The 11,759-nt window shown below is 51.1% G+C and overlaps 1 protein-coding gene across 1 annotated transcript; it reads right to left on the bottom strand.

The window, feature by feature from the left end:
* Nucleotides 1-2,082: 2,082 nt before the first annotated feature.
* On the bottom strand, nt 2,083-11,298 carry LOC149998063 (notchless protein homolog 1-like). Its single transcript, XM_090257531.1, has 13 exons — nt 11,278-11,298; nt 10,997-11,146; nt 9,838-10,055; nt 8,919-8,998; nt 8,041-8,117; nt 7,799-7,896; nt 7,284-7,476; nt 6,664-6,799; nt 6,453-6,499; nt 5,118-5,320; nt 3,234-3,393; nt 3,056-3,126; nt 2,083-2,455 (listed from the first exon to the last, which is right to left on the bottom strand). Exons 1-13 carry the CDS (start codon nt 11,296-11,298, stop codon nt 2,443-2,445), a joined length of 1,467 nt encoding a protein of 488 aa, XP_090113657.1. The 3' UTR covers nt 2,083-2,442.
* Between the last annotated feature and the right edge of the window lie 461 nt (nt 11,299-11,759).

The following is an 11,759-nucleotide window of genomic DNA, read 5'->3' as shown; positions in this document are numbered from 1 at the left end:
GGAGGAGGGGTCCAAGACATTGCAGGCCAGAGCAGCTGCTAGGCACCCCCTCCCCAGATATGGGCTAAGTCCAGGTCCCTCATTAAAGAACTGCAGGTCACTGAGACCCCCTAAATTCTGCCTCATGCTGTGCACAGCCTCAGCTGGGCCGTTGGCGTCTGCCTTCCTAGCTTCTGCCAGAACCAAGATTCCGGGGGGAGTGGGGGATGGAAAACAGGGGTGTGGGGCAATGAGATGCCACCCCCACCTACTGCCTGATTCTGCCAGCATCACCCTCTCTCCCCCGTGGGAGGAAGAGAATGGTACTCAGACTAAAACACACGCTAGGACAAACAGCGACGTTGGACAGTAGTGGCAGCCCACACACTGTCAGCATCAGACTTGAGCTCTGGTGGGACATAGTGCAAATTACACAAGCTTTGGGGCAGGGTCCACTTAATTTTGGCTCTTCTTGGATGTGAGGGCACAGGCAAACCATTTAAGCTTCCTGGGCCATTTCCTCATCGAAACTATGGGAACATGAGATCATACCAGGTATGGCTGTGTGGTTACTCTGACGGTCATGGGAGAGCACACAGAAAAAGGACCCGCACAGATAGGGGCCCAGCAACTGCTGCCTCCCGCAGCCTCCTGCAGCCTCCCTGCAGACATGCAAGGTGGAAGCTGAGAACCACCGCTGGTGACAAGTAAAACTGTAAACGCAGATGGGGGTGGGGAGGGGAGGGTGAGAACACAAGACTAGAAGTGCTGTGGCCCTGAGCAGCCATACAAGGGAGGTTTAGAAGTTCAACCCAGTCCTGGCTGGGTAGCTCTGTTGGTTTGAGCATCATCCCAATATGCCAAGATACCGGGTTCGATCCCCAGTCAAGGCTCATACCAGAAGCGACCAATAAACGCATAAGTAAGTGAAACAACAAATTGATGTTCTCTCTCCTTTGTTCTAAAATCAATTAAAAAATAAAGTGCAACCTGAGTTGATCCACCTCAGCACTGGAAGAGAAGGTGAAGCAGAACGCATGGAGTGCCACATCTTGGTCAAGGGTCTGTGGACATCCTCACGGGACAGGGAACCCTCTTCCCACGTCACAACACACACACTTCTGCTAGAGCTCTCACCACCGCATGCTGTTAAGTCATCCGGACAGCCGTCGCCTTCCCAGATGCACCCCGAGCACCTGCCAGTGTTCAGTGTATGGCAAGGCCTCAAAAAGTGTGCTGAGAGGCCGAGGAAGGCACCCCTAGAGCAGCACGAGCCAGCAGAACTCGGTGATGGTGACAATGTTGTCTGTGTTTTCAGCTGGCGTGACTGAGAACAGCATTTCTAACTGTATGGAGTGCTAGTTAACGGAAATAGCCACATGTGGCTAGTGCAACCACATCAGAGCACAGCCTTACACTATCCTCTCTGGCCGCAACGATAGGGGCTTCAGCCAGCCTCGCCAGCCTCCCTTTGGAGGAAATCAGGCCTCTGAGAAAGGACATGTTCCCATGCCTCTCTGTCCAGGTGTCCTGTGACTCAGATAAGCAAGCTGGCCTTGCTGACGCCTGCAGCTGCAAGCTGTTTCAGGCCACTGAGCCGTGGTGTATACTGAGACCAAAGAGACCTTGCTGAGTACTCCCATCTCCTTGCCTTATAGATAACATCTTGCTTGAAATCAGACCTAAGGATTTATACCTTTGTTTAGTTTCAAGAACTTAAAGCTTAAACCATATGTTATCCTGTTTGAATTTTTATAGATAACCATTGTGTTCTATAAATTTCTAACATTCTTTACCTTGAGTCTGTTCCCATTGATCTATTTTTAGTATCATGTCTAAACCCAATAAAAGGACGGTCTTCTGCTCTGCTCTTGGCTGACTTGCCTGAGTGTGCAGCAGCCCCTCCGTTCGTCCAATAATTCTGTCTGCTGGAATTACCTCAGCATCTCTGAACACATACAACACTTCACTCCCCAGCCTCAACTGGCCTCTCACTTGTAGGCACAGGGTGGAGAGAGGCAAGGCGGCTTCCCGGCCAGTATCCTTTTGGTGTAGCCCAGTGCAGAGGAGGCTAAACAAATGACTCAGCCCAGATTCTAGAAAAAGGATTGTAACAGAAACACACAAAATATAATTTATTTGGTCACAGAATCTGGGGTCTGACCCTGAATAAAGCTGACATCAGGGCAAGGAGGCAGGGGCAGCAGCAGGGGCCAATCGCTGCCTGGCCGCCCGCCAACCCTGATGGCACCAGCATGATACAGAGTGATGGCCAAGGGCTGAGCTCCACGTAACTTCCTGTGCCCTCCGATCTCCTGCTCTGGGCAGGAGCCCCGCTGGCATCTGTGCAGGACCAGGAAGCCACACTTGCTTTCCAGGTCACCACCCTGGCCCTTGGTCTGTCGGGGCAGCAGCTGACACAGGCTGAGTTCAGGTGGGCGTCAGAGAGAGCTGTGGGGATTCTCATCTCCTCCATCTGTGGAGAAGGGGAGGGAACAAAATGCAGGAAAGGGAGGCTGTCATGTAATCCCAGGGGCCCACTATGGGGAGAACCTGTGGTTTCCCCACAGTCATACACAGCCTGGCTACTGTCTCAGTCAGAGTAGGCGCCCACCCACCGCCGGCCTCACCAGGGCCTCAGACCAGGGCCTGGCCTCCTGGGATGCCCACCAACATTGTCCAATGACGAACAGTGACAGTTCTACAAGTACACAATGCCTCGCATTCCAAGTAACCAAGCTCTCCAAGACTATACTGAAAGGCAGAACCAGGATTTGAACCAGGTCTTAGGAACTCCCAAGCCCAGTGCTAACCAAAAGCCTATTGCCTGGCACTGGAATGACCCTGGCCTCGTCCTCTGGAGGGTGGCCTCAGAACTGTCAGGGTCTCCCACAATCCCTGCAATTCCCATAGTCCTCCCACTGCCCACTGAGAACCTGGCTTCACACACCATCTCAGGAAAGTTTGGGCACCCGGCGAGCCCCCAGAATTCTATGCCAGAAGGGAAAGTCACAAAAAGTGACCCCTCCAGGGCAGCGGGGCCAAGTACATCAACCACCACTTCCCCCAAACTCACATCCGGAGGCATTTGTCCTTCCCGCCACTTGCCACCCTCTGGCCATCTGGACTCCAGTCGACAGCATATACCTAAACCGGGGAGGAAGACGAGGAAAAGTGGGGTAACGAGGAGGGTGAAGGAGAAGGGCCAGGCTTCAATTCCATACCCACTCCTTGCCCACGACAGGCAGCCATACCTCATCCGCGTGGCCTGGCAAGTCTGTGGCCAGCTTCTGGGCCTTCACGTCCCACACCTTCAACGTGCTGTCACTGCTGCCACTGACCAGGAGCCGGCTGTCGGCTGACCACGCAATCTGGTACACAGCAGCCACGTGGCCACGCAGGGAAGCCAGGTACCTGGGCCAAGGGAAGATGGTGATGGAGATTAGATCTTCAAACATGTCTGAAGGGTCCTCTATGCCCCTATAGCAGTGGTTTTCAACCTCGGCTTCATGTTAGAATTACCTGGGAACTTTTACAAAATCCCACCACCGGGTCCTATCCCAGGCCAATTTAATCATTACTGCCCATTATGCGTATTAAAACTTCTCCAAATGAGTTGCTTCTAGGGTGCCTCTTGCCAGGCCCCCACACCCACTCAACTCTGCATGTCTTAGAGTCCAATGCAGCCACCTGCTTAGCCCGTCTGCCTGACATCCTCCCAATATGACAGTCGCCTGCTGACAGGTGGCGTGGCTGCGTCTACTGGGACAAGTTATTAGGCATCTCTGAAACACAGGTGTCTTACCTTAAAAAGAAAATGAGTTCAAACATAGGTGCCAAGAGTTTCCCTTGCTCCTTCTTGCCCCTGCCTTTGCCGCTCCTCCAACCTAATTAACCCCGAGGGCACTGTGCCTCATTACACCAGTGCCTCTTGGACTTAATGACAAGCAGAATCACCTGGTGACCTTACTAAAATGCAGATTCTGTGGTTATCATCAATAAATCAACAAACAACATGTGTTGGTGAGGATGCGGAGAAATGGGAACCCTCACGCACTGTTGGTGGGAGTGTAAATTGGTGCAATAACTATGGAAAACAATATGGCCATTCCTCATAAAACTAAAAATAAAACTACTGTATGACCCACCATTTCCACTGAGTATTTATCCAAAGAAATCCGGAACACTAATTCAAAAAGATACATTCATCTCCATGTTCACTGTAGCATTATTTACAATAGCCAAGATATGGAAGCAACCTAAGTGTCTACTCATAGGTGAATAGATAAAGAAAATGTGGCACATGGATATAACGGAATATTAATTTGCCATAAAAAAGAATGAAATCTTGCCATCTGTGACAACACGGATGGACCGAGAAGGTATTGTGCTAAGTGAAATAAGTCAGAGAAAGATAACATTTCACATATATGTGGAATTTAAAAGTCAAAATAAATCAACAAACCAACAAAAACAAACTCATATATACAGAGAACAAATCGATGGTCGGCAGACTGAAGGAGGGCTGGCAGGAAGGGTGAAAAAGGTGAAGGGATTAGGAAGCACAGACTGGTAGTTACAGAAGAGCCACGGGGATGAAAGCGCAACAATGGGAATAGAGTCAATGATACCGTGGCAACCATGCACGGGGTCAGATGGTACTAGACTTACTGGGGCGATCACTTTGTAAAGTAACTAAATGTTTAATCTCTATGTTGTACACCTGAAACTAATATAATATTGTATGTCAACTATAAAAATTTTTAAAAGGCAGATTCTGATTCACATGGTCTGGGTGAGCCCCGAGGTTCTGAATTTCTATCGCACTCCCAGATGCTGCTGCCACCGCCGCTAGTCTGTGGGCCACACTTTGAGAAAGACCAGCTTGAGGACCGTCTCTCCTTAGACGTGAAATAAACTAACGTTCTCCATGCCTACTAATGCTGCTGCTAAATATGCCATCTCATGCAAATCTTGTAACAAGACTGACAGGCTAAGGTGTCTTCTTATTACAGAAGAGGAAACAGAGGCTCAGAAAACCCAAACACTTGCGCAGACCACACAGCTAGTAAGCGGCAGAGCCAAGCTCTCTCCAGAGAAACAGTGGCCTTCTGCCCCCTCCCCACACCCCCACTCACTTGCCCGTCCTGCCATCCCACAGCTTGATGGACTTGTCGAAGGAGGCACTGGCGACCACGCGGGAGTCAGGGGAGAAGAGCACCTGGTTGATGAGGGCCTGGTGTCCCGTCATCCGTGTGAGGGGCTTCTTGTCCTCTGCTGGGGACCACAGGAATAAGGTGAAGTCGTCTGAGCCAGACACCAGCCTCTCCGGGCCCTGGCCCTAGGGGAGGCAGAACACACACTGTTGGGTATGGTCTCAGGCGGGGGAGTCCGACCTCGGCTGCAAACACGCTACTTATTACTCAACATGAGTGACAAGGCCTGGCCCAGCCACTACCTCATGAGTTACCTCCCCCAAAAGGAAACTATGAACACAGGACAATTTCTAAGATATGTAATTACATGAAGAAGCAAGGGACAGAATGGTATGTTAAAAAGGGGATGGACTTTACACGTGGGTTTGTGCCACTGAATGACAGGAATGTGCTCTAAGAAATGCGTCATTTGGCGATTTTGTCATTGTGACTTCGCTGAGCGCACTTACACAACCTAAGGGGTACAGCCTACGACCCAGCTAGGTTCTGCGGAGCAGCCTATTGCTCCTAGGTGAGAAGCCCACACAGCACGTTACCGTACAAGAGAGCACGAGAGTAAATCAAGCGCAAGAGAAAAGGACGCGATCACAGACACGTGAGGCATATGAGGCTGCTGCTAGCATAACATGGCACACGGTTTACAGCAAACTTCTTTATAAGTATAAAGGGTACCCTGCAATACAATAATGCAGTGCGATGGGATGTTAGGACAGCTACATCGCTAGGCAACAGGAATTTTTCATTATAATTTTATGGGGCCACCCTTGTATATGTGGTCCATCGTTGACTGAGATGTCATTATGTAGCACATGACTGTATGGTATACAGTGTGTGTGCGCGCACACACACACACACACGTATATATGAAGTTTCTGGAAGGAGAAACAAGATACTCATGGCACTAGATGTTTCCAGAAGGAATGAATGAATGTGCAACAGAGATGAGAGATATTTCACTATCTACTTTTTTGTGTTCTTTGAACCTTAGATCATGTGAGTGTGTTACTTAAACTAAATAAAATAAAAAAGAGAGTTACCTTGGGAACGCTATATAGAGAAGTAACTACAACAAAATGAAATAAAAGTGATCTCTGGCACATTAAGATCTTAGGAGTATAAACTAGGATTTTCAAGAACAACTTTCCAGAAAAGGGGCTTTCTCAGGCGGGGCTGGAAGGCAGCGGGGCTGACTGTCCGCAGCGCTGCAGGGACTAGACAAGGGAGAGTACAGAGCTGGACTCGCTGGCACATACTCACCCGCACCAGGTTGTACCGGCTCAGCGCCCTCTCCTTTAACTCCTGCACTGTGTCCACGCACCGGAGGGGAGAAAAGGAGATGAGGAACGGGGCTGATTAGAAAACCCAACACAAACAGCAAAGCCCCCGGCTTAGGTCCGACTCTCACACGTTAAGCTACAGAACTGGCTCTTTACCAAGCAGCTCTCCCCTCGACCTCCTATTCACTCACAGGACCCTTGGACGTCTTGAGCATTAACGGAGGCCTCGGCTGGCTCAAAGGCCCCTGTGCGCAGGGCATAGTCAGTGCTGAGGGCCATGGTATTCACCCAGTGGCCATGGCCTTGCAGAGTCCGGCAAAGCACGCCCTAGGGGAGGACAGAGGTCAGACACACACCACTCTCCAACCTGGGGAACCTGCACCCCCAGATTAGCCCCAGGAGACTCAGAGCCAGGCCCCTGATTCAGTGTGACCTTAATCACACCACCCTTATGACCTTACATCTCTCCTCATTTGTAAAAAGAGGGCACTAGTTCAGATCAATGTTTCTGAAAATATGTTTCATGGAAGGAAGTATATCAGAATAGACAGGCTCCAGTATAATAAAGTTTGGAATATGGCAGGTTCAATAAAGCTAGAGGCTTCCGACAGCTGGAATTTCCAGAGCCTGCCAATGCTGATGGACCCTGGAACCTCCCCTACAGTGCAGCACCAATCACAGGACCCCCTGTCCCCAAAACGTGTCCCCGATCTGGCTCCCAGAACATGCCCAGGGAACACCGGTCAGTGTTCCTCCTAGTGCTGGATGCCTGGTTTCCCCAGACTGGCTCCCGAACGCTCCCAGTGCTTACATCGTGAGCCCTCCAGACTTTGATGGTGCGGTCCTGCGAGGCAGAGTAGAGCAGCCCATCTCCTCCCCACCGAAGACAGGTGACGGACTGGGTGTGCCCGGTGAGGATGCTCTCACAGCGGCCGGAGGTCGTGTCCCAGATCCGCACGCTGCCATCCTTGGAGCTGCTGGCCACATAGCGGCACTCGGGGTTCCTGGAGAGGGGGTGGGAGATGGGACCTCACTTCTGACCTGGTAATGCCTGTCTCCCCACGGCACCTCCCCGTTCCCAGTTCAAGAGTCAGGGACAATGTCTATAGATTCCTGACCTCAAGATCCAGCTGCACCTCTGGGTGGCTCTCAGGCCCCGTGATGAACAGCCCCCGCCTGAGCAGCAACGTAGGTGCAATGACCTTCCCCACTTCCTGCCTCATAGTCACTGTCAGACCGCTCACCTTGCCCCCTCTGCATTAAGTGGGGTGGGGGACAGCTCTGAACCCCTTGTTCTTCATTACCCCAGCTGTCAATGTCACTTACATATGGAGGGGCTCCCAGCTCAGGCCTGTGATCCACTTGCTATGTCCAGCGAGGGTCCTACCCACCTGCTTCCCTGTGCTTGGGTCCCACAGGAGAATCTGAAAGACAGAAGTTCACGGAATAACCCTCCCCAACCTTTCCCTGTCTCACCCACCCTCCCTGAAGACCCAGAACCTGATTCTGACCCAGCTCCCCAAAGGTAACCCCAGAGTCCCTGTCTAGTTACCCTGACCACCATCTACCTGGCCATTCTTGCAGCCTGAAGCCAGCTTCTTACCGTCTGGGGACCAGGATATGCTAAGGACCCAGTGTCTGTGTCCTAAGAAAGAAAGGAGGAACATCTGTTTTTTATCCCCAGTTCCTAGCAATGCCTGGCACATGGTAAGTACTTCTAAACTAGCTGCTGAATAAACAATTGAACAAAAGGAGGGATAAGGCTTCCTAGGCAGAGGGAGAATACACTGCAAGTGCTAAAGCCATGCCTTTTGATGCACAGATAACATACTGCCTCTAATGATCCCTATGTGGCATGTGGTACAAAGTGTTTTCAAGTCATCCGCAGAAATCTCTCAATAGCTTTAAGGTCTGAAGTCAAGAACAAATTATCACCCCCATTTTCCAGAAGAGAAAACAGAAGCTTACAAAGGGAGCATCCACGCCCCACCCCAAGGTCCTTGCCCAGCTAGTGTGTGGCCCCCTGGCCAGCAGCACCAACACCACCTAGGAACTTCAAACAAATTCTCAGGCAACACCCCAGACCTAGAGAGACAAAAACTTTCGGGGTGGGACCCAGCAGTCTGTATTTTAACAAAAGCCCAGGTGATTCTGATGCACGTTTAAGTTTGAGAACCACTATGGCATAGGCTGGATTTAAGCCAGGTTCTCCTTGCTATTAGCCAGTCAGTCCCTTCCCACAACCCCACACTCAAATCTTTGGTCTAGTCTTCTTGTTCATAAATGGTTGGCGAGGCTCAAGAGTACAGTCTCTACCTAGGAACAGGCAGCCACTAAAGGGAGGTGAAGGAGCTGGAATCTGCTCCAGGCCTCCTCAGGAATTAAAGAGATGAGTCAATCACCCACCCACCATTAAGACTCCCTAAATGGCTAACTGCATACTGACCCTGACATGTGAAATGCGGTGTCTCAGTGCTGAGGTCCCAGAAGCGCACAGTTGTGTCTCCGGAGCCACTGGCCAGGTACCTGGGGAAGAAGAGACGCTGCCTGACCTCTGCAGTGGGGACAAGGGGTAGGGCTCACCCTGAAACACTGCCCATGTCTGCTGCCTTTCAACTGTCTTGTGGGAATAGAATCTGGGGCTGGACTTTTCTCTCTCCCCTGAAAAGAAATGTAACACTGATGTGATCTGGGAGAAGACCCCAGGAGGCCATTTCTCTTCTCTTCCTTCCTAAAAGGAACAGCCACAGCTATAATCAGATGTAAAGCTTCTGATTACGCCCATAGGACTGTGAGAAGCAAAGAAACACAGTTTCTGCCCTGACTGGTGTGGCTCAGTGGGTTGGGCATCATCCCACAAACCAAAAGGTCACTGGTTTGATTCCAGGTCAGGGCGCATGCCTTGGGTTGTGGGCCAGGTCCCCTGGTGGGGAGCATCCGAGAGACAGTTAGTTGATCAATGATTCTCTTGCACATTGATGATTCTCTCCCTCCCTTCCCCTTCCCCTAAAAATAAATAAATAAATAAATAAATAAATAAATAAATAAATAAATAAATAAATAAAGTCCCAGTTTCACAGAAGATGAAGAAAACTCAGAAAGGTTAAGTGACTTGCCTAGGTCACACAGCTAGAAGGGGCAGAGTTGAACTAGCAGCTCAGATCTTCTGAGATCAAGTTCAGGAAGGACTCTTCCAAGGCAGGTGTCCTTGATCTTTGTGGACTAAACCTCACTCGAAAAGTCCCTTACTTTCGACCTGAGCCTAGAGCATGGGTCACAGTGATCATGATTTGGGAGTACCCTCCTCACTCCAGCCAGACGCTGCACCCCCACACTCCCCTCCACAATTCTGCAGCTGTCCTTACTTTCCTGTGGGGCTGAAGGCCACAGAAATGACTGCCTCACTGTGACCCTCCAAGGAGCTGGTGCAGCGGGTCACAGCGCGGACCCTGAAGATAGCCTGTGGCTGGTAAATGATGTCAAGAACTTTCTCCGTCTCCACCGCCTGTGACTCCAGCGTCCTCCCCAGTGAGGAGACAATCTCGGCATCGTGGACATAGAATGCCAGTGGCAGGGGATCCTCCTGAAGGGCAATGGCAAAGGGCAACCCCCCCATCAAAAGATGGGCAGGGGCCACCTGCACCAGCGAGGCTCCCCTCACTGAGCTGTGGGAGATAAAGCTTCCTTCTTTTCAGCCATCCTGCTTGAGTTATACCCACCCCATCATTCCCCATCGAGGCCGACCTTTTTAATCCTTGAAGAGCAAGTTGCTTACATATCACTTTCAAATCCTTTATCTGCATCCTACAATAACCCTGGGGGTAGGCATTAATATTCCCACCTGACAGATGAAAAAAAAAACCCGAGGCTCTGAGCAACCAAGTAATTAGCCCAACCTCCTATTGCTAATGACTAATTCAGATTCTTTAGTGTTCTTTAAAAAGAACACTTAAGTCCAAGATGAGTATATACCATTAAGCAGTGTTTTTCAAACCACCACACCATGCTGTATAATGTGTTAAGAAGCATCCAAAAAGCTGTTTGGAAATGCATTCTCTGCTTCACCCCAGGGTCTGGTATAGTAAGTCTGGGGGTGGAGCCCAAGTACAGCATTTTTAAGCACCTCCCACCCCGACAGAAGGCAACACTTCCAAAGCACCGGACTAGGAGTTAAAAGAACATGGGCTTTGATTTTGACAGATTAGGGTTCCAATTCCAAATTCAACAGCTACTGCGTAGCATCCTGCGAATAACTTAATGCCTCCCGGCACACTGTAACATGACGATAATTAATCAGGGGCTGTGGCGAGGAATCATTTGACAGAGCACCCAGGGCTTGCGGACCGCGATGGTCGGCGTGAAAAGCGCTCTCACACTGATGCGTCTTTCTGACCCGCCCCCGGGTAAGTGGCACTCCATGGATTCGCACCCGCGTGTATTACCCAGTGTCGGCGCATGGTGGGGGCCCTTTTGGTCTCCCGACCCACCGTGGGCCCGACCCGGGCGGCACCGGCCACTGCTCACCTGGGCCAGCAGCGCGTTGCATATGAGCTGCAGCTTGTCCGGAGTGATGTCCACCGGTACGTCGAACGGGGACCCCAGCAGCTGCCCGCCCTCATCCTGGAACTGCACTAGCAGCCGCTGCACGTCGCGCGCCGCCGCCTCGTCCTGAGCCAACAAGCACCGCGGGCGTCAGCCACACGGCTCGGACAGAAGGGTCTCCATTTCCGCCTCCCTCCCGCATCGTGGCCCCCGGGCCCCAGCGCCCTGCCGCGACGCCCTCGCCCCCTTTCCCGCACACCCACCACCGCCGCCGCCGCCGCCATCCCGCGTTCCCACGTGGAGAAAGACTCTGTGGGGACAGAGCGCCGCCCCCGTGATCGGGTGGTGCCGCAGCCCGCGACATTGCCTTCTGGTGTTGCGGAGGGAAAGTGTCACGCCGCGCCAGGCCTTCGGCCTTGGGAATGGCCTCACATAGTACCCATCTCTACAACCTCCCCTTGGACAGCTCGGTGCCTTGCAAGATGCAAAGAAACTTTTGTCTCGTTAGAACGGGGATTCTTGCCCATTTTATGTATGGGGAAATCGAGGTTTTAAGCTGTGATTTTCTCCAAGACCACAGAGGTAGAAAATGACAGAGACTAAATAGGCTCCAGGCAGCAGTAATCCCTGTAGGGGATTACTTACAAAGCCAAAGGCTATTGGGTTGAGGGCAAAAATTATTATTATTTTTTATTTGAAAAAATGACTTTTATTGTATTTTTATTACACGTTTATTTAGAAAAAT

This window comes from Furipterus horrens, unplaced genomic scaffold (genome assembly GCF_987537825.1).
Source record: "Furipterus horrens unplaced genomic scaffold, mFurHor1.1.pri manual_scaffold_11, whole genome shotgun sequence".
Classification (NCBI taxonomy): Eukaryota; Metazoa; Chordata; class Mammalia; order Chiroptera; family Furipteridae; genus Furipterus; species Furipterus horrens.
Note: the sequence above shows the minus strand (reverse complement) of the source record. Positions and strands in the feature narration are given on the sequence as shown.

Bases quoted from the DNA above. Each gene is read 5' to 3' on its own strand.
- LOC149998063 (XM_090257531.1), bottom strand. From the start codon at position 11,298: ATGGCGGCGGCGGCGGCGGTG. The intron at 7,477-7,798 runs GTAAGTGACATT...CCCCCTCTCCAG, and splicing joins AGCTGGGAGCCCCTCCATAT to GAACCCCGAGTGCCGCTATG. The intron at 3,127-3,233 runs GTATGGCTGCCT...TCCCCGGTTTAG, and splicing joins TGCCAGGCCACGCGGATGAG to GTATATGCTGTCGACTGGAG.